Here is a 21111-nt window from a genome sequence, read left to right as displayed (position 1 = left end):
TATGTGGGGGACACTCAGGGCAGAACAGGCATGTCTCTGAGAGTGACCAGCCCGACCGATCAGTAACCAAAGCTGCTGTCGTTGCCTCTCTCTGAGAGGGGCTCTGAGCAGAGGCAAAAGACTCTGAGTCTGTAAAGGGGGCGTCGAGCAGACATCTCCCCGGAGACTTGCACACCCACAGACTCCTGAAAAGGTGCTTGGTGTCACCGGGACTTTCAGAGAAGCACAGCGAGGCTGTGAAATTCCACTTCACACGAGAGACTGGCCCATGTCAAAAACGACAGAGACAGGACCAGCCAGTGCTGGCTTGGATGTGGGGGATGATCCCTCGTCCAGCACCAGGTGAGATGCCAACTGGTTCTACTGCCATGGAAAACAGCACAGAGAAAAGCCACATTTAGCATGAGTCTACACGGGACCCAGAAAGGCCACTTCTGGACACCTACCCCTTGGACTCAGAAATATATATTATTCGTTTGTTTAGGCTTTTGAGCCATACCCAGTGGTGCTCAGGGATTACTCCAGCTTCAGTGCTCAGGGGTCACTGCTGATGGGCTTGGGGGGCCATGCGGTGTGCTGAGGATTGAAGCCTGGTTGGCCACATGCAAGGCAAGAGCCATCCTCTCTGTCCTTCACCCTAACCCTTCAAACTATTTTCAGAAGATTACTGTAGCTCGTCTTCATGGTTCTGCTATTCGCAGCAGCCAAGAGCCGGGAATAAACCAAGAGCCCACGCACAGATGGTGGGCAAAGAATGGGGTTCAGACACATGGTGGGACCCTCCCTGCTGTGTGGTGGACCGGGAGAGGGTGGGCTGAGTCAAGCCAACCAGAGAACCGAGTGCAGGATGACTGGCCTCATGTGTGGGGTGTCAGGACCACAGTGAAGTGGGTAATGAATGGGCTATCTTCTTCCTTCTCCTCTCTCCGTCTCCCTCCTCCTCCTCCTTCTCTTCCTCCTCCTCTTCTACCACCACCTCCTCTACTTCTCTTCCTCCTCCTCCTCTTCCTTCTTCTTCCTGTTCTCCTATTCCCCCTTTCTTCTCCTTCATTTTTCTCCTCTCTTCTTCCTCCTCCTCCTCTTCCTCCTCCTCCTCCTTCTTCTTCTTTCTCTCCTCCTCCTCCTCCTCCTCCTTCTTCTTCTTCTTCATCTTCTTCTTTCTCTCCTCCTCCTCCTCCTTCTTCTTCTCTCTCCTCCTCCTCCTCCTCCTCCTTCTTCTTCTTCTTCCTCTCCTCCTCCTCCTCCTCCTCCTTCTTCTCTCTCCTCCTCCTCCTCCTCCTCCTCCTCCTCCTCCTCCTTCTTCTTTTTTGGTTTTTGGGCCACACCCGGTGACGCTCAGGGGTTACTCCTGGCTATGCGCTCAGAAATCGCTCCTGGCTTGGGGGACGGTACGGGACGCCGGGGGATCGAACCACAGTCAGTCCTAGGCTAGCACAGGCAAGGCGGGCACCTTACCTCTAGCGCCACCGTGCCAGCCCCTCCTTCTCCTTCTCTTCCCCTTCTTTCTCCTTCTCCTCCTCCTCCTCTTCTTGTGCTCCTCTTCCTCCTCTTCCTATTCTTCTTGTGCCATGCCAAACAGTGGATCTAGAGCATAGTTTGCCAATGGGCTGTCAGGGTTCCCTGGCACCTTGGTGGAGGGATTGGGACATTCGACATCCGAGACACCAGGAATAACAGGGTAGTGACCATGGTGTGTTGGGTCTGCCATGATGCTGCCCAAACTACCGCGACAGAAGCCCATAGAGAAACTGTTCTGGGGATTCACCTTGAGGTGAAAGCTTCAGAGACACAGCTCCAGAGATGGGGAAGGACAGAGAGGCGCCATCTCCTCATGGTCAGTGGCCATTAGTCTCTGGGTCATCTCTCTTTCCTCATGGAGAGCTCTGATTCCAGGAGAGAGAATACCTTTTAACAGTGTTGCTCCTGGGACTTTTCCTTAGGCCTAGTGTTTATGCTTATCAACTGTCTGGTGCTTCTCTCTTGCCTGACTATCTTTCTGCTATGTCCTGCCACTCTGCATGTATCCCTGTTCCTCTTGCCCTATAGAAGCATTGCTAGAATGGAATAAAGGGTCTCTAGTTATCAGCCTGGGACCCATTCTTTCCTGGTTATCAGTTGGAAGGAACCTACATACTCAGTTCTGAACACACAGGGGGGTGGGGGTGGGTGGGACGTGAGTTGACCCTCTATGGCTGTCAGGGTTGGCACAATGGTGCCTGAGGAAAATTGGGAGAAACAGAACCAAAAATGAGCAAACACTAAGAACAGCATCATCCAGTGAGGGGGATTTGAGCCCTCTGAGAACCACAACTACAAAGTCTGTCCATGGGTGCCAACAGCATGTGGTGAGGAATGGAGGGACACCTTACTTTGGGCTCTCCCTGGGGTGGCCCAGGGGACTTGCTCTCCTTCCCGAGATGCAGGGCATGGAGGAAAGGAAGGGCTTGGCTTCCAAATCATCCTTGTTGAAGAATGAGGAACGTCATCAACTGGCTTCCTACATAGGCCTGAGCTGAACAGGCATCACACTGTGGATTCCAGAATCTTCCTCTTACCCTGAGATGACGCCCCAAGGAAACTCATCTGTTTCTTTGCCCCAGCTGGAGGACCCACAAACGCACTTCCTGTTTGGACATTTCCTATAAATTGAGGAGTCCCTATGTGCTGGGCCTGCCCTTGACTGCCTGGTTCTGAGCCTCAATTCCTTGGGGGTCCTCATGGTTTTGGTCCAGGGTGGTCTATGTAGTGGGATGTTTGCCATGTTTCTGGGATGGCGGGCAGTGGATGTGAGAGGACTCGGGTTCTTGTCACAGGAAGGAGGAAGCAAAAGTGTGATCAGTCCACTGGGTTGGCAAGAACTAAGAACCAGGTACTAGGAGGAGGGAAAGGTATGTGCAGAATGCCCCTCATGGCAATATTGCAAACAGTGTCTAAAAGTGAGTGAGTGAGAGAGAGAGAGAGAGAGAGAGAGAGAGAGAGAGAGAGAGAGAGAGAGAGAGAGAGAGAGAGAGACACCCAGACATACAGAGACAGAAAGAGGAGAGACAGAGACAGAGAGATAGAGGAAAAATGCTTACCCCAGAGGCTGGTGGGGGGAGGGAGGGTGGGAAAGAATCTGGGACATAGGTGGAAGGAAACTTTTCCTAGTGGAGATGTGGGATTGCAACTCAACCATGATCAACTTTGTCCCTGTGTTTCACAGTGATTCAACTAAAGAATTTATTTAGGGCCCGGAGAGATAGCACAGTGGTGTTTGCCTTGCAAGCAGCCGATCAGGACCAAAGGTGGTTGGTTCGAATCCCGGTGTCCCATATAGTCCCCCGTGCCTGACAGGAGCTATTTCTGAGCAGACAGCCAGGAGTAACCCCCTGAGCACCGCCAGGTGTGACCCAAAAACCAAAAAAAAATTTTTATTTATTAAAAGAGTTAATTATGGGTCCGGAGAGATAGCACAGTGGTAGTATGTTCGCCTTGCACGCAGCTGATCCAGGATGGACGGTGGTTTGAATCCTGACATCCCATATGGTCCTTGAGCCTGCCAGGAGCAATTTCTGAATGCAGAATCAGGAGTAACCACTCAGGGCTGCTGCCAGATGTGACCCCAAAACAAAAACAAAACAAAACAAAACAAACAAAAAAGGAGTTAATTAAAAAAACAGGATTAAAAATCAAGGCTCTGAGGAAAAAAAAAAGACTTCAGAAAGGCTAGGGAGCAGCGAAAGTCCTGGGGTTGGTTGCTGGGGTCACATAAGGCCCTGGCTGGCTCCTTGGGAGGTCTGGGGTGTCCACACACAGAAAGTCCCAGGGCCCAAGCCCTGCTGGAACCTCCCCCGTGAAGAAGGGGGTTCGGAGGGTGCCTAGCAGGGTATCGGGGCTACCACGAGATTGTGGTCCCGCCAATGCCCATGCCCTGACATTCGGTCCTAAAGGGTGAAAGGCCAAAATATGATGCAGGCGCTTAGAGCTCAGGCCTCACAGGGGGTAACCCTGCCTGGCCCCCAGGCTGGGTGTGGTCTTCCAACAGCCCTGAGCAGAGCTGGGTTTCCCCTGAGAACCCTGGGGCGTGGCCCGGCACTCCCCCATAAGGAAAATCAAGCTGGGGAGTGGTGCCCGGCTTGAGTTTTTGACCCGACAGATCCCAAGTATAGGAGGTTCTGACCCACACTGGGGGGTGGGGTGGGACACTCTGCAGGGAATGGAGTGGACACAGGCCTCGGCTTTCAGGGACCAGCAACCTCTGTGCTCTGGGCATGCCCTATGAGCCATGTGGAGCCCCATCCCTCATCTGTCCTTGCGCCTCACCTGCATCAGACAGACGTTCAGACAGACATACAACAGACAGAAACTCAAGACACTCAGAGGCTCAAATGCTCAGATTCAAACAACTCAGACAAACAGACTCAGACAAACATCCAGACAGGCACTCAGATAGACCGACAGATGCCCAGACTGGCCACTCGGTGCCTGTACAGTCCCATGCCCTGCTCAGTGCCAGTCCCCCTTTTCCTTAACCCAGCAGGCGTCAGGATTTCCTGCACCTCCAGCGGATCCTGTGGGGGAGGGCCATTCTGTGCTTGGGTCCCCGAGTGGCTTGGGAGAGGGGGCGCTCTCCTGACAGAGGGCAGTCGGTGAGGAATTGGCAGGGGCCCCTGTGTGGGGCTGCGGGCTGGGCGTAAAAAACCCCTAACAAGACGCTCGCACCTTGCAAATTCAGAAAGGTAAATTTCCCAAGGACTGTAAAATGACTCTCGTCTCCCCGACTGATATTTTCCCCTGAAAAATAAATGTCTCTTTGCATTATTTAAATAGCACATAATTAAGTACCAAGGCCCTGCCTTCCTAGGACCCAAAGCACAGGCGGTGAGGGATGCAGCCTAGAGGTCTGGGGGTGGGCCCGTCCCGCCTCAGAGGGAGCGGAGAAACAATAGAGGGAAAGGCTGGGAGCCGTGGGGGGAAGGGAAGGGCTGTTTAACATTCAGAATTTGTCCACAGCCGATAATTTATTGGAGCTCATCTGTAACAAGGCCTGGCACTGATTTATAAGTTGATTTGAAAAATAAATAAAAGTGATAGAAACCTGCATTTGGTTTTAATGATAGACTGTTGCAGTGTGAAAAGTAAGGATATGAAACATTGCCAGGAAATTAGATAGCATGCCCCGAAGACAAGCGCGGCTACCAGCCCATTAATTGTTAGGTATTTATTATTAAAAATTTCTTTTCATGACTGACTGCGGAATATTTGTGCTACTCAAGCTGTTGAGTTCTGACATGAACGGAGTGCTGGGAGCTCATTTGTTTTTCTCTTTCTGTGTGCACGTGTGTGTGCGTGTGATTGTGTGTGAGTGCGACTGACAAAACAACGGGCCACACGAGTGGGGATGGTCCCCTCTAACTCAACAACTTGGAACGGGCCAAGGAAAGCTGGAGCTATGGAGTCTCCCCGGAGTCACTGCCATTGACTTCCAACGTGACGGGCATCGTCACGATCAGGACGGTCCTCATGTGGACCACAGAGCACTCCCAATTCTCAGCAGCATCCTTATCCTCATCCTCATCACGACGACGATCACCATCACCATCATGGTAACCACCAACATCACCACCCTCTGCATCAATCACTAGCACTGCCACCATCAACTACATCATCGTCACCATCATGACTTGGACCATCACCATGACGACCACCGTCACCACTGCCTCACCATCACCATCATCATGACTTGGACCATCACCGTGACGACCATCGTCTCCATTACTAACACCACCATGACAATTCGTAACACCATCTCCCACAGCCCACCATCATAGTCACTGTCATCATTCCACCCACCAACCCAGCATCACTTAGTTTTATTTTTTTTGCCACACCTGACAGCACTCGGGTTCCTCCTGGCTGTGCTCAGAAATTACTCCCAGCAGGCTCAGGGGACCATATGGGATACCGGGGATTGAACCCGGGTCAGTGTGTGCAAGGCAAATGCCTTCCTTGCTCCAGCCCCATCTTAGTTGTCTTTTATTTTGGGGGGGAGGGTGGCACACCTGGCAGTGCTCAGGAGTTACTTCTGGCTCTATGCTCAGGAATCACGCCTGGTAGTGCTTGGGGAACCCTAAGGACTGTCAGGGACCAAACCTGTGTTGGCCCTGTGCAAGGCAAATGCCCTCCCTCCCCACTGTGCTCTCGCTCCGGCCATGCTGAGAAAATTCAGTGAATGCATTCTTTTTTATTTAAAAAAATCACAGAATCATTTTTATTATTATTATTATTATTATCAAATTATCCTCTTTAGACTTAAATTACTTCACTCTCACAACAGAGAATCGGAGTAAACACCACCCGAGGGAATGAAGACGGGAGAGAGTCTGTATCCGCCTCCTTCCAGTGCCACTGCGTCCACCTCGACCTGGCCTGTTCTGGCGAGGTCCTCCCACTCCAGAGCCACAGTTAGTGGCTGGGGCACACACGGTGCTCCCACGCAAAGTGCTCCCTCACATGTGCAGGCCCACGGCAACAGCTTGCCCTGAGTGCTCTGGTCCCAGTTAGACAGTCTGTGTCAGCAGCCGCGACCTCCTCACGGCCATGGTCCGGGTAATGAGGTCACAGAAGGATGGCAGTGGCAGCCGGTCCCTGTTTTTGCTGTAAACGTTGAGGAAGATGCCGAGGACAACCAGCAAACCTGACCAGATGTACCTGGAAAGGACACGGAGAGAACATTAGGGATAATGTCTTGGACCCACACCTGAGGGCCAATTGAGAGAGAGAGAGAGAGAGAGAGAGAGAGAGAGAGAGAGAGAGAGAGAGAGAGAGAGAGAGAGAGACAGACAGACAGACAGACAGACAGACAGACAGAGACACAGAGAGAGGGAGGGAAAGAGGGAGGGAGGGAGGAGAGAGAGAAGGAGGGAGGGAGGGAGGGAAAGAGGGAGGGAGGGAGGGGCAGGGAAGAGGACAGAAGCTTCTCAGTGGCCCAGCTGAGATGCCCCCAGATTATCTGAGGACATGTAGGTCTCAAGTGCTGTTCCACAGGGACTTGTATCTCATACCCTGGAACACAAGCATGTTTGTAGGCTGGACAGCTCCATGTATCCGATATGCTCAGAGGACCCCTAGTAGCCGGAGCAGTGGACAGTGGAAGGCACAGTGGAAGGAGTGGAGGGGACAGGGATATGTAGGAGTTCAACGAGTGAGTCCCGGGCATGAGCCTTCTCTGCTGGTCCCAGCCCAGGGGGCAACGCCTGGCCCGGTCAAGGGAGGGGGAAGAGAAGCCTCAGCCTTAGCCTGTCGCCTAAGTTGGGAAAGTGTTTGGCCAGTAATTAACACAAGACCTCAGCCATGACTGAGAAGTGGGAAGCCTATGAGAGATGGGAGCGATGGAGAGACAGAAGAGAAGGGAGATGGGGGTGGGGTGGTGGTGGTTACTTACTGAAAAGAGAAGGGCTTTGCGAAGAAGAGGAAGGAGAGCACAATGGTCATGGCCTTCCTGCCTGTGGTCACTGTGGGAGAGACGCTGGTCAGTGGGGGCTGGGCTGGGCCTGAACCTTCCCCAGCCAGGCTGGCCAGAGGTGCAAGAGCCAGCGCAGAGCCAGACCACCGGAGTCTGCTCCTCCGAGTGCGGTGGGGACACACCAGACCCTCACTTTGGGGAGACAAGTACTGCTGCGGGGCACAGGGGATCCCGGTGGATCTGGGCACAGAGGATGAGCTCCTGGACCCACGCCATGGCAGGCAGAGAAAGCAGCCACCCATGAGGATACAAACTTAGCCAGGAGGCTCCGGGGATTGAGGTGACTCACCCCGGGATGAGGGTCCCGCCATGCCCAACACCAGCCAGGTGATTACAGTATATATTAGTACAGATGCCAAATCCCTGAGGAGCCAAACCGGGATTCTCAGGGACAATGGAAGAGGATGCAGGTGACCATCCCCAACTCTGAAGATGTCTATCCCAGCACAGTTTTTATTTTGTTTTTTTGGACCACACCCGGCAGTGCTCAGGGCTTACTCTTGGCAGGCTTGGGGGACCCTATGGGATACCTGGATTGAACCTGGATCAGTCGCATGCAAGGCAACGCTCGCCCTACTGTGCTCTCGCTCTGGCCTCAACTAACACAGTCAGTCCTCACCAACTGCTCTTTAGTGAGCAGAAGGTCATTAAAAACACACTTTCTTCAAGAAATGAAACAGAAACTTAATTCAGAAATTAGCTGAAATTCAAAGAATGAAGATGGAGCACCATTTCCCTGAGCAACTGAAGGGGACTCAGAGCCCAAGGGGATTCTCTCGGGTCTGTCGGACGCCTCCTTCCAGAAAGCCCGTTGGAGACGCTGGGGTGAACGTTCCCCGGCTCAGCCCGTCTGCCGCTTCCTTACCTGTCACAGCGACCAGTGCGCCGAAAATTTTAATCAGCGCCAGCACAAAGGAGACCCCGAAGTAGCCGGTGAGGGAGAAGAGAAAGGCGTAGCCATAGGTGCGGACCGGGTGCTGCAACAAACAGGACGGGACAGCACGGGGTTCCAGCAAAGTGTGAGCAGCCGCACGAGGGCCTCTGTCCCCAAGGCGGCCAAGCAGTCTCAATCAGTTCTGATTCCACAGAAAACAGTGAAATCAAGATCCTCCACTTCCACCCAGTGCAGAGCTTAGACCAACTACAGGGCAGCAGGGAGCACAGGACCTCCACCGGTAGCCTGTGAGCGAGTGGTGCCTGGAGGACTGGCTGAGAGCAGCGCGGGTGGGGCAGGACCAGGCGGGAGGCGGGAGGTACCCGAGGTCGGGAGCACTGGAACTTTACCTGGGCACAGAATGCCATGGCCGGGCCCAGTCCACGGGTGCAGGCGAGTCCCAGGAAGATGTAGAGGAAGCCCAGAGAGTAAGAGTAGAGAACCTAGGACAGGAGGAGACCTGAGAGCGGCCCAGGGCATGGACTCTCCACCTGCCCCTCCTGGCTGTTGGGCTCCTGCCTGACTGGCCCTGCACACGGGCACCCAAGTAATGCCAGATTCAAGTCTGAGTTCCGTGTTAGAGCAGGAGTGGCCAGGAATTTGGCCTGATAATGGGGATTATCTGCCCAGTCTTGAGGAAGTCTGGTGCCATTCTTTGAAGCCCATTGGGTGCTCGAGCCCAGGCCAGCAGGGCAATAATCAACACCGCCCAACGTGCAGTCCTGATGTGGTGTTTTCGGTGTGGGCTTGTGGGTGACACTAGAGATGTGGTATGGAGCTGTCAGCAATGTGCACCTGTGTACTGCCATTCTAGTGCTTTGGGGTTGCTCAGACGAAAGGGGGCCTTGAGAAATGACAGGACTTGGAGCACTGGAGGCACCAGGGAGCCCAGCCCAGGCTCTTCCCCTGTGTGTGCAGTTCCTTCTCTCCTGGAGGCAGCTGTTGTGTGGGGCATGGGGCACTCACCATCTCCGAGTTGGATGCACTGTGCAGCTTCATGGCTTTCTCTTGCACGTTCCCGATGACGGCGTCCACACAGAGTGCGAGGGAGATGAGGATGACCCCTGGGTAGGAGGGCGTGAGAATGTCAGGGCCGTGGGAACTTGGCACAGACCCCTGCCCTGCTGCCTGGTTCCCGCGTGTGTCTGTGCCAGGCCAGGCAGCTGCCATCTCATCCCTATTGCGGTGTCACTGAACAGGGAGGAACTCCCAAGACCTGTGGGCTGGGTGCTGAGTCAGTCCCCAAAAAAGACCCAGGCGGGGACCCTAAAGCAGGCCCAAGGGTCCAGGGACACACAGGACAGACATGGGCACTATGGTCCCCAAGCACAGGCTAAGCATGTTCCTTGCGTATCTCCTGAAACTTTCACGGACACGACATGCTCTGCCACATCCACAGGTTTCTGGGAAAAGGATGGGGGTGGGGTGGGGGGGAGAGGGACTTGCCAAATGTGTGGAACCAGATGTGTGGAATTCTATAGGGGACCCACTGCTCACAACAGCCCTGACCTGCCATTGTGACTGACTTGCCAACAAAATCATCCTAAGGTACCTGGTTTTCTGGAAACACCTGAGCTGTGACAACAGGGTGGCAGAGAAGGGCAGAGAGCAGTGCCCATGTGCCCAGACCACCAGATCCCCATGGGCTGGCCTGCATGGAAGAACATGGAGTAGGCAACAGGCCGTTTCTTTAGGAGCCCTGAAAACGACTCGGTGCATGCTCCTCTAATGTTCTAGACACGCGTTGAGGCCTGGTGTGCAGTGAGAGAGGTGAGAGGTGAGAGGCAAGAGATGAGCGGCAAGTCCCTGTGCATGCAAGTGCTGAGCTGGAGTCGTGGTGGTAAATCTCAGGCCAGCAGGTGCGCCAAAAAATGCACAGGCTTCGGGGGTGCTGGAACTCTGACTCGGGGTGGGGGGGGGCAGCATTCCAGTCTGGTCCAGCATCACACAGCGCTCTATGGACAGGGCGGACAGACTCTTCCAGGGAATCGGGTGGGTCTGTCCCGACATGGGTGGAGAGTCTCAGAGGGCCAGTCAGAAACATTGCCCAATGTCAAGTGACCCAGAAGATACTTCCAGGTGGCGGTTCTTCCCTTAGGGCTGGTGCGACGGGTCCAGGGCTCCTCACCTGTCAGGTTGAAGTTGGGGGCGACGGTACTGTCGGCCAGCGTAAACCAGATAAGCCCCAGGCTCATGCACAGGGCAGCAGACACGTCAGCAAGATTATAGCGTTTCCCTGAGGGAAGAGCGGTCAGTGGGGCCATAGTGGGTCAGGGGGTCAGGGGCCACCTGGGGACAGGAACGTGGCACGCCGGGCAGGCAGGTGGTGGACACTGAGTGAAACCACCATGTACAGCATGGCAGCATCAGGCAGGGCTGGTCCATCTGTGAGACCTGGGCTCACCCTGTTGCCTCGCAGGTCACTCTTTGAGGGCGGGGAAGGAGCCCACCCTGTGTGGGGGTCTCAGGGGCCCAAGCCGATGTTCCCAGGGTGTGGCCAGCAGATCTAAGCTGCATCTGGACAGGAGGTGGTGGGCCGGAGAGGGCGTGTACTACAGGACTGGGGCCTCCCAGCATTCTGTGGGCAGTGGAGCTGCCAAGGACGTAGCTCAACTCAGGACTGAGAGGGAGGAGCTTTTCGGGCCCACGGGAAGCATGACCAGCACTTCTGGAAACGTGAGGCCCCGGGGAAGAGAACACAGAGGCATAGCGCCGGGCCTTAGTTTCTCCGGGCTCCTTGCTCCGAGGCCCTCAGGAAGCCGAGAAGGGACCGTCCCTCGTCCCCGGGACAAAAGCCTTGCTACTGACCTTGGATCAAGACGCCTCCGAGCATGACGGGGATCAACTTGCAGCACTTGAAGATGACCTGCGTGGGGTAGTTGAGGTAGCCCAGGGAGGTGTTGGACAGCCCCATGGTGCCCACAGTCAGGAACGCGATGAGCACGTAGGTTCTTCCCGGGATTCTGCGAATGACAGACTCACTCGGGCCGGCCCCGGGGAGTTCGTGGGCTCCCGCGTGACTCCGTGTGCTCGATGTGCACAGGCCGGCCATGCTCATGTTTCTGGACACGCTGAGCGCTGATGCTTCACAACGCTTCCCTCCCGCTTGGCTCTGGGACACGCTCCCTTCAGGGCAGTGTCTGGCCTTCCTGTTCTGAGCCATAAATGTGGGGGACCAGAAGGCGGGGTGTGTATGTGCAGGGGTGTGGCAGGAGCCGTGGAGGGGGACAGAGCTGGCCTCACACAGGCCCTGCTCGTGCCTACACTTGAACACACGCGATCTTTCCCGCTGAGGCCCACCCAGTGCCCACAGCTCTAGCCCTGGCTTCCTCCTCCTCAACCCTGGCTCGACTCATTGGGCCTGCCTGGGACAACCTGGTGGGTAGGAACAGGTTGGGAGGAAGGATCTGAGCCCAGTGAGGAGCCAGAAAACCCAACAAGCTAATTCTCCTGGTAAACACCAGGAACATTTATTGAGAGAAAGGGGGCACCGTCTGATGTACTATGGGGTGAAGGTGAAGGGAGCATCAAGTCAGACACAAAGGTGCTGCAGCCTCTGGGGCGACAGGACTGCCCAGAGGGTCTGAAGCATTCACACATGTGACACCGAGGGCAAAGGCCTCGGAAGTCGCCACTTACACTATGACCCCCATCACAAGACCATGTCTTCGGGGACCATGAAAACCCACAGGCACTAGTTATTCTGGTTTCAGGGCCACACTTTGTTGTGCTTGGGGGTCACTCCTGGCAGTGCTTGGTGAAACACATGGGGTGTGGGAGTCTGAAACTGGTTCTGGCCACATGCCAGGTAAGTGTCTTCACCCCAAAACTCTGGGCATTGGGTCGCCCCTGGAACATCTGCTTTAAGGTCCCTTGATTCTGATAATAGTCAGTCAGGAATTTTCTCTAAAGTCCATCTAGCAAAGCTTGGAGATGTTCGGTGGCTAAATGTACAGCACCAGGAGGGCTCACGGGGTCCACTCTCTGTGACTCTGGGTCCCCTCGGGAAGGTGTCCGGGACCAGTTTGGGTGGGGATGGCTGATACAGGGCCCTAATAGGGTATTCTAGGAACTGAGAATCCTCCTCGTTTCTCTGATGTTAGTGATATGTTCGGTCTCGGGGGACGCACCTACTCCAGCGATGTGTCCAAAAGGAAAAATGTCACAGGAATAGTGTCTGCTCCATAAGAAGGCACAAAGGTAGGGAGAGAGAGATGGGGCTAGGGGGAAAGAGGGAGAGAGAAAGAGATGGAGAGAGATCGAGTGAGAGAGACAGAACAAGCACTTGTTTATTCAGCGCATAATGGAAATGCCACGTTGGGTGTTCTCTCACTCAGCTGTGCTGGCAAACACTGACCAGGCCTCCGACCCGAAAACCCCTATTTCTTGTGGACACAAAGGGACAGAACCTCGTGTCCCCGTACCCGTCGTGGCCCACGCACCTGCGCCGCCTGTCGGAGATAAGCTGCAGCTCGACGAGGCCGAACACGGAGTAGAAGGCAAACTGCACTAGCGTGAGGTACCAGCCGTAGGGCTTGAACCCCTCCATGGAGAAGATGAGCTCCTGCCGAGGTATGATGAGGCCAGACCGTCAGGGCAGGGCCCTGGAGCCCTCCTTGGCGCCCCCACTGGAGCAAGGCAGGAAGGCAGCTATCGGGCAACTGCCCCCACCAGGGCCCCACTTCCTCCAAGTCAGCCCCTGGGGTGTGGCTGAGGGCGCAATCTGTCTCTTTAGGAGTGATCGGAGGGAGGACATATGGGGGAGAGTCTCTCACGATCAACTAGCCACTAGGGGGTGCAATAACAAGGCCACCTGGTCTCACTGCATGAAAGAAACAAGCCTACCAAAAATCTGTGAGGACCTGAGCAATAGAAAGCACAGAGGTAGGGTGTCTACCTTGCATGCGGCCAACCCAGGACAGACCCCGGTTTGAATCCCAACATCCCACAGGGTCCCCTGAGCCTGCCAGGAGCGACTTCTGAGCACAGAGTTAGGAGTGGCCCCTGCGTGCCACTGGGTGTGACCCGAACACCAAAAAAAGAAAAAAAAACCCACAAAAATTTTATGTGAAATTTGAAAAGATAAAAATTGATGGTTAAAATTTCTAGAGAGATATTGAATTAGATTTCTTTTTCTGGGTGATGGGGTGGGTCTCAACCACTGGTGCTGAGGGGCTCACTCCTGGATTCATGCTCAGAGATTACTCTTGGCTCGTGCTCAGGGCTCTCTCATGGATGAGGCTCAGGGGACCATCTGGGATGCCAGGAATCAAAACCGGGTTCTGCATGCAGATAAGCATCCTCCCCGCTGTGCTCTCACTCCCGGCCCTTCCCTTGTATCTTTCTCTTTTGATCCCAAACACAGACTTGAACTCCAGCCTAGATGGCTAGAAACATTCTGGACTTGGTGTTCCTAAGCTCCCCTTTCCCACACCATCTCTGGTCTCTGTTCCCGACGTGCCTCCCTCTGGAACCCTGATACCCTGTTTTGGCTCGCTAACTCCTAACAAATGCTCTTTCTACTCAACTGAAGAACTCAACTTTGGCAACCAACCAGGCTTCTCTGAAGATCAAGCCTTTGGACAGCCTCGGATCGGAACACCGTTCCCAGGAAGGACCCGTTACCTGCAGGTATCCATAGAGGAGGTAGAAGACGAACACCCCGGCAACGCAGATGAGGAGCTGTGAGAGCGTGTCGAACCGGCTGAGGTTCACACCCAGCACCACGACGTCATCCACTGCCTTGATGTGCGGGGACATGGCCTGGGACCGGGACGGGACGGTGATGGAGACGTACTTCCGGGAGCTGCTGGACTTGAGGTCCATGGTCTGAAATCGGCCGCATCCAGGGGACCCCTGGCCGGCTTTCAGGGTCTCCTCCCCTCTGCTCCCCGTTCCTTCTGGTTGCAGAGCCAAGTCCTGAGGGAGAGGAACAGGACACGCAGAAAATTCTTCACTACATCACTGGCAAACGACAGCCTAGGTCTCCTGTGTGGGTGACCATGTCTGCCCACCCAAGTGCCTCCGCACCAAGGAAAAGGCTTGTGACCGGCTGCCGCAGAGTCACGGAGGCACCTCATTTTTACAGCTATGAGCCTGAGGCACTCAGAGTGATGTCATTACAGCATTCCTCACTGTACCCTTGTGAAGCACTTTGATCAAGCCCAGACCATGCCCTGCAAATACTCTGACATTAGTCTGGGGTGCAGAGCAGCTGCGGAGGGTCCCCACCTAGACAATGCTACTACTCATGAGCACTGAAGACGCTCTTTCAAAGACCCTGAGAGCTCTTTGTTCCTGCACAAGTCCTGTCCCCCAGAGCTGTGGGAAGTCAAGAGGACGGAGCTCAGGGACTTCACACTCGCTCACCGAGGCCGAGTTTACTTGAGGAATTGTTCAGGATGGGGGACATTTACCACCCAGACCCAGATCCGGACCACAGGATCAGGTGCAGTTTTTGGTCCAGATTTATGTGAAATATGTATATTTTTGCTTCCTTATAAGCTGTTTACAAAAAATGTCTTTGTGGTCAGAAAAACGTTGGGAAATCGTTGCTAATCTGTGGGTCAAAGAAAACCACGATGCCTCTATAGATGAGCAAACTCCAACTTATCTGGATTCACAGAAACGGAGAAACGCATCCAAGCTGTAGTTGTTTATTTTTGTATTTGGGGGCCATGTCAGTGATGCTCCTGGCTCTGCTCAGAGATCCCTCTTAGTGGGTTCAGAGGACCCTATGGGGTTGGCTGCATGTCAGGCAAGTACCCTCCCCGCTGTGCTATCTCTTTCTAGCCCCAAGAATTAAAAGTATAGAACAACAGTAAGTTTCCAGTAAAGCCTGTTCTAATCAAGCAGAAATTTAGATTCTCTATGAGGAAATAGCTCCATCAGGTGATTCTGCCAGTGGATTCTCTGCAAACTACTTCATCTGTAACATGTTCTGCAGCACTTTTGAGGCATCACAGGGTCCCTAAGGGACTATGTCAGTACACGGTGTCCCAGCACCAAGCCCTCCATGGCATGCCCTCTCCCCGCCCCCTCCAGCTGGCAGCACAGGACAACTTTCAGGTTGCTCACCCAAGAAGTATCAGAGAATGAATCCAAAAAGTGAGTCTGTGCTGAGTGACGACTGCATGACTGTTTTTTGAACCTTGCTGACGGCGACCACTTATGTGTGATGTGTGTGGTGCCTCGTGCTGGGAAGCTGGCCCTGTCTTAAAGAAGCTCCTTTCCTGCTTCTTGCAAAACAGGCTTCAAGGCCATGAACCCCCTAAAATGCAGCCTGTTCCTGAAACTGTCTTATTCCTTCACATCGAAGCCATCATCTCACTGGACGGAGCGTTCTTCATGTTCTCCTTTGAAGGTTTTGTTCTATCTCTCTCCACTCTCCGGTACAGTCTCATTGGACAGATCTGCCCCGAAGCTTATCTTCCTTTGCAAAGTTCTTGATCTGACCTGGCTGCTTTTCATACTGTCTGTTCTTTGGATTTTGTCATTCTGAGCATGTGTCTTGGAGTCTTCCTTTTTGAGTCTATTTTGGCTGGAACCCTTTGGGCCTCTTGGATCTTGGCATTTGTATTCTTCAACAGTGGGCAATTTTTACCCTGATTCAACTGTTTGTTCATCAAATTTACCTTCCTGTTCTTCAGGTCCTCTACTGATTCTCACATTCTCCTTGAATTTATTCCTGCAATGGCTTCTCAAATTGACTCTGCTGTGGCCAGATTCAGCCCAAACTACAACGAGCAGAGGAGACTGGGAGGAAGAACAACAGATTGGAGCAGATTCTTCCAAAGACAGGCAGTGAAAGTTCCAGAGGGCTCAGGCTTCTGCTCCAGGCATGAGCAGCACTTGCAGGTGGCCTGTGCTGAGCTCTGTGGTGAGACAACCATGACCATGGCTAGAGAAAGCACATGAACTGTGGTGGTGGCACTCAGCTGAGACCAATGTTCAGGTAGGACACAGGTATGAGTTTAAGAACTGACTTTTGTACTTAGTTGCAAGACTTCAGCAATAAGCTTGGACTTCCTGAGTAGCAGGCTCAAGTTTTAAGAGAGGAGCTAAAAAATATGGGTCTAGCTTGGGATGTCTGTTAGAACTGCAGGAAACATGCAGGGAAGGGGTTGGTGAATCCAGCAACTGTGGGCAAAATGGAGGCGCTGTGAGGTCGTGAGATTTGCCCCAGGTCACAAGCTGGAGACACGGGTCTGGATACCCTGGGGTCACACGGCTGGAGATGTGAGTTTGGACATGAAGAGAGATGCTGATCTGGACTCATAAGCTGGCATCTCTCTGAGCCCTGACCCGATTTCCTGTGATCCTCTTCTCAGGAAGGGGCATGGCCAAGAAGCCCACGTGATACTCTCGTGTGTGTCCAAAGCTCACACTCATCATTGCACCTTCCCATCTGCAAACACGCAGTCTCGGAAATGGTATCAGGCCAAAGGTTGGCCCTTCCCTCTGCCCCTCTATTCGGCCCAGACTCCTCGCATCTGTGAACCCGCCTACAATCTGTTGCCAGTTCCGCTACCAAGCAGCTGTTGGCTGTTTACTCTTGCCTTGATGTTGGCTGAGCTCACTAGCAACCTGATCTTTCTTATCTGTTCCACCTCCTGCACTGCCCCAACAATCACATTGGTGAAGCCAAGACCGTTCCAGCTCTGAGAGTTTTCACACACAGATGATGTCCTAAACCTAAAGTGCCCTCACTGATTTGGTCACTTTGTCCTTGTTTGCTCTTAAGTAGGTGAAATCCTGTGGGCACGGGTGTCTGCCCTTTTAGGAGATGCAGTGTGCAGGTGTCTTCCACAGCACAGCCACGATGCGCCAGTCCAGAGCGGCACATTCGTGTGTGTGTGTGTGTGTGTGTGTGTGTGTGTGTGTGTGTGTCTCACTTGTGTACCCAGGAGTGAGCTCAGGGCTAAGGACTTGTGAGCTCTGCTACTCTGGCAGTGAATCTCTGCCAACTTCCCTCCAAGTCAGACCCAGATCAGCACAGACAGAAAAGAAAACGGGCTGTAGTGCAATTGGTTGAGGGTGAGGAAGTAAATGAGAAAAGTGAAATCCACCTTAACAGAAATCGCCTCATCTAGTTTTACTCTGCCAGTTAAAGGCTTCTTAAACCTGCGATGGTGAACCTACGGCACGAGTGCCAGCTGTGGCACGTGAAGGCCTTGCAGCTGGCATGTGGGAAGGTCCGCTATTTCGATATGAGGTGCGGCCGGAGGCAAGTGTGATACTAAAATCTTGTAATTAAGGTTTAATTGATGTGCTGGCACTTTGAAGAAATTCTTTTGATTTTGTGCAGCAGTTTGGGCACTCGGGCTCAAAAAGGTTAGCCACCACTGCCTAAACAATGAATGTGCAGACAGACAAGCTGTGGGTCTGGGGTCTCATTCTGCACTCAAGGCTCGAAGCTGTGTCAAGTGCTGCTCTGGGAGGGAACAGGCAGGAGGGAGGTAGCCTGGCATCCTGCGGGGTTGAAAAGGGCAGAACCATAACCATAAGAGCTGGGACTTACAAGGACCAGCGGTGGCGGTGGCGGCAGCAGCGGCTGGGTCGGAGGAGGCTGGTTCGGTCAAGTTCTTCCTTTGGGCTCTCACTACCCACTGCAGAAGGCATGTCACAGGGGGTGGGGTTGGGGGAGAGAGAAGCAGGTCACTGTGTAGGCTGCCGCCCAATGCCAGGTCACAGATGCAAAAAACCTGAGCCTGTATGAACCCAGGCTGTGCAGAAGGGAGCCAGCCAGTCATGGGGCTGGGGTTGCCTGTTAAAAACACCTAGGGGAGCGCTGTGCTTGAGCTAATTGTTGGACATGATAATTTTTATTTTTGAAAAAAAAAAATCAAATATGGGGCCGGAGAGATAGCATAGAGTGGGGTGTTTGCCTTGCATGCAGAAAGGCGGTGGTTAAAATCCTGGCATCCCATATTGTCCCCTGAGCCTGCCAGGAGCGATTTCTGAGCATAGAGCCAGGAGGAACCCCTGAGAGCTGCTGGATATGACCCAACGCCCCCCAAATCAAATATGAAATATATTTTATTATTTCAAATAGATCAATTTTGAAATAAATTGGCAATAAGCCCAATTTATAAAGATTTATACACTATATAATTTATAAATCATAGAATATATAAGATAATGAATAATTATAAATTAATTTTTATAGATTTATAACATATTATGAATTTATAATGTATAAGAAGCCCAACTGAGGCTTTTTCTAGAAAGGTGGGTGGAAAGGAGGGACAACCAGCAAGTGGGTCCAAAGAGCGTGCAGAAGCGTAGCAGCTTTTTACTGGACAGAACAGGGAGACTGGGACACCGCAGCAGACACCCAGCACTGGACAGAGGCCTCCAGGGGGCCATTTCCAGAGGCGGAACCTTAGAGCCGTGGTCCCGGCCTTGGGGAGGGAAAGAGCATCGGAACGGACCGACCTGCGCGCGCATCCCAAGAGTGCGTCTGGGCCCCGCCCCTGAGACCCGACCTGCGCGCGCACCCCGGAAGTGCGTCTCGGCCCCGCCCCGAGCCTCAGGTCCGGCCGAGTCCGGGACGGAAAGACGGGGGTCCTCGTCGCTCCGCCCCTCCCCGCGCGCGGAGAGCCGAGGAGACCGCTGACAGCCCTCCAGACACCAGGGGTCCAGGCCCACGTGCCCACCCCGCGCCCGCGGGACCCCCCAGAAGGGCTCCCCGCCGCCTCGCCATCACCTCGGGCCCGGCGCCAGCCGCCGCCGCCGCCGCCCCGCCAGCCGCTCGCATCGCCGCGTTGCGCCGCGCACTTCCGCTTCCGGGTCCACCTGCGCCTGCGCGGACACGCCCTCCGACGAAGTGGGCGTGGCCCCACCAACCTCCGCGGACACGCCCCCGAGGCGGTGTGGGCGTGGCCTCGCCTGCCTCCGCGCATGCGCGCTCGCCGGGGCTCCAAATAATGAGCTCCTGGTCCTCCCGGGGATGTCCGTGCATCCTGCCGCAGGTTCCTTGGAGACCCCGGCAGAGCCTCTTTCCTTGCAGCCTTAGTGCCCTCCGCCTCTCCAGGGCTCCCCGGTGCCCGCCAGGCCTTGCTTGGAGCCCTCAGCCTGTAATCCCTGCAGTGAGGTCCCAGCCCCTGCAGTGGGGGGATGCCCACTTGGGGGATGCTGAGCATGGCCAGCTGCAGAGGCTCAGAATGCACCAGCCTCCAGGCACTTGCAGGTGCCTCTTCCCAGGGAAGGGCATCGTGCATGGGCTGCCTCCTGGCTGGCCTGTTGTCCACTCCCGCCATGCTGGGGTCGTGCAGTTTTTTTGCAGAAGTCGGCCTGCACAAGTCCCACCTGCCTCCCAGTTCTCTTACAGCCTCCGTGTGTGTGGGTGGGTGCATCCTCACCCCCAACCCACTCTGTTTCCCTTTGCTGTCTCACCTCACCCACTCCTGAGAGTTTCACCATCATCATCATCATCATCATCATCTTTCTGGTTTTTGGGCCACACTCAGCAGTGCTCAAGGATGACTCCCTCCGCCTGGCACTGTGCTCAGAAATACTCCTGGCAGGCTCCGAGGGAGGACCCTATGGGACGCTGAGGATCAAACCGTTCAAACCAGAGTGGGCCCAGTGTAAGGCAAATGCCCTCCTCGCTGTGCCACCTGAGTGTCTTTTTATAGTGTATTACGCATCCAGTTGCCAGGGCTGAGTGCTTTGGAGCTCCAAAATTCAGCGGAAGCCATAGCTTCCTCCAGCCCTCAGATCCAAGCCAGCTAGTTAGGAACGGGAGGAAGGGGGGAAAGCTCCAGGCTGGAATTAGAAGGAAACAGGTATCCCAGATGAGACGGTGAATTGGCGAGGGACGGTGTGAGGCCCGGGTGCCCTCCTCCCTCAGGAAGCCTGCCTAGAATCGGGGTGGTGCTTGGAGAAGAACCTACTCCAGTCCTCCCTTGAGTCCTCCTTGCCACTCCATCTCTTCATCTGCTAGTCCGTCCTCCCTACAGCCACCCGTTCCTCCCCTTCTCTCTTAGCTGTGGACTGGTAGCTCAACAGCTCCCCGAGTTGGGACTATGAGAAAGAAAAGGCCTCTGGCGGCAACAGAATCGAGTTCTTCAGGCTGTGCCCAGCTCAGGGTGCCACATGTCCACTTAGGTGTTGTGCTCTAGCACAGGGCCCGTGCATCTCTGTCCCACGAGGGCCACGGGAAAGCTGCTCACAGGATCTCCGGGACACAAGGGGGCAGGTGGGGGCTGGAGAGATAGCATGAAGGTAAGGCATTTGCCTTTCATGCCGAAGGACAGTGGTTTGAATCCCGGCATCCCTTATGGTCCCCCGTGCCTGCCAGGGGGCGATTTCTGAGCATAGAGCCAGAAGGAACCCCTGAGCACTGCCGGGTATGACCCCCAAAAAACAAAGAGAAAACAAGGTGGCAGGTGGGGAGCCTTGATGCCATGGCCGTACCAGGCTGACCACATGATTTCACATCCAACCTCTTCCCTCTTCTGTGTGACCAGCCCGGTGGCAGGTCCTTGGCAGTTTCCTAGAGCTCAAAGCCCCCTCTGCTGAGAGGGAAGGAACGAAGCCTAAGCCCACCTGATGGTGCTCTGCCTAGTCAGGCTTGGCGAGGTCCTTGCCAGCAGGCCGAAGCTGAGCCATGCCTTTTTCCTGGTTGTGTGATTAGGTGGCTTCTGGCCACTAGCAATGCTCCACGTGT

General features: G+C 54.3%; 2 protein-coding genes across 4 annotated transcripts in view; one reads left to right on the top strand and one right to left on the bottom strand.

Annotated features, from left to right (window-relative positions):
• SLC35B3 (solute carrier family 35 member B3) overlaps positions 1-19216 on the bottom strand; it is a 301880-nt gene extending 282664 nt beyond the window's left edge. The window contains exons 1-11 of one of the 3 annotated variants that reach the window (XM_049765004.1): positions 19147-19216; positions 17959-18046; positions 14064-14357; positions 12881-13002; positions 11247-11401; positions 10567-10674; positions 9405-9502; positions 8789-8881; positions 8370-8481; positions 7424-7493; positions 6256-6690 (exon numbers count right to left, since the gene is read on the bottom strand). In XM_049765004.1, the coding sequence (XP_049620961.1) occupies positions 6540-6690; positions 7424-7493; positions 8370-8481; positions 8789-8881; positions 9405-9502; positions 10567-10674; positions 11247-11401; positions 12881-13002; positions 14064-14264 (1110 nt within the window). In that variant the 5' untranslated portion in view covers positions 14265-14357; positions 17959-18046; positions 19147-19216 and the 3' untranslated portion in view covers positions 6256-6539. The other 2 variants (XM_049765003.1, XM_049765005.1) reach the window with 2 other exon arrangements.
• Positions 1-21111, top strand: part of TMEM14C (transmembrane protein 14C) — a 1060545-nt gene that overhangs the window by 3656 nt on the left and 1035778 nt on the right. The gene's annotated exons all lie outside the window — the stretch shown is intronic.

Source organism: Suncus etruscus, chromosome 18 (assembly GCF_024139225.1).
Source record: "Suncus etruscus isolate mSunEtr1 chromosome 18, mSunEtr1.pri.cur, whole genome shotgun sequence".
NCBI classification, from domain to species: Eukaryota; Metazoa; Chordata; class Mammalia; order Eulipotyphla; family Soricidae; genus Suncus; species Suncus etruscus.
The sequence above is the reverse complement of the archived record's forward strand: the minus strand, read 5'-3'. Positions and strand labels throughout refer to the sequence as shown.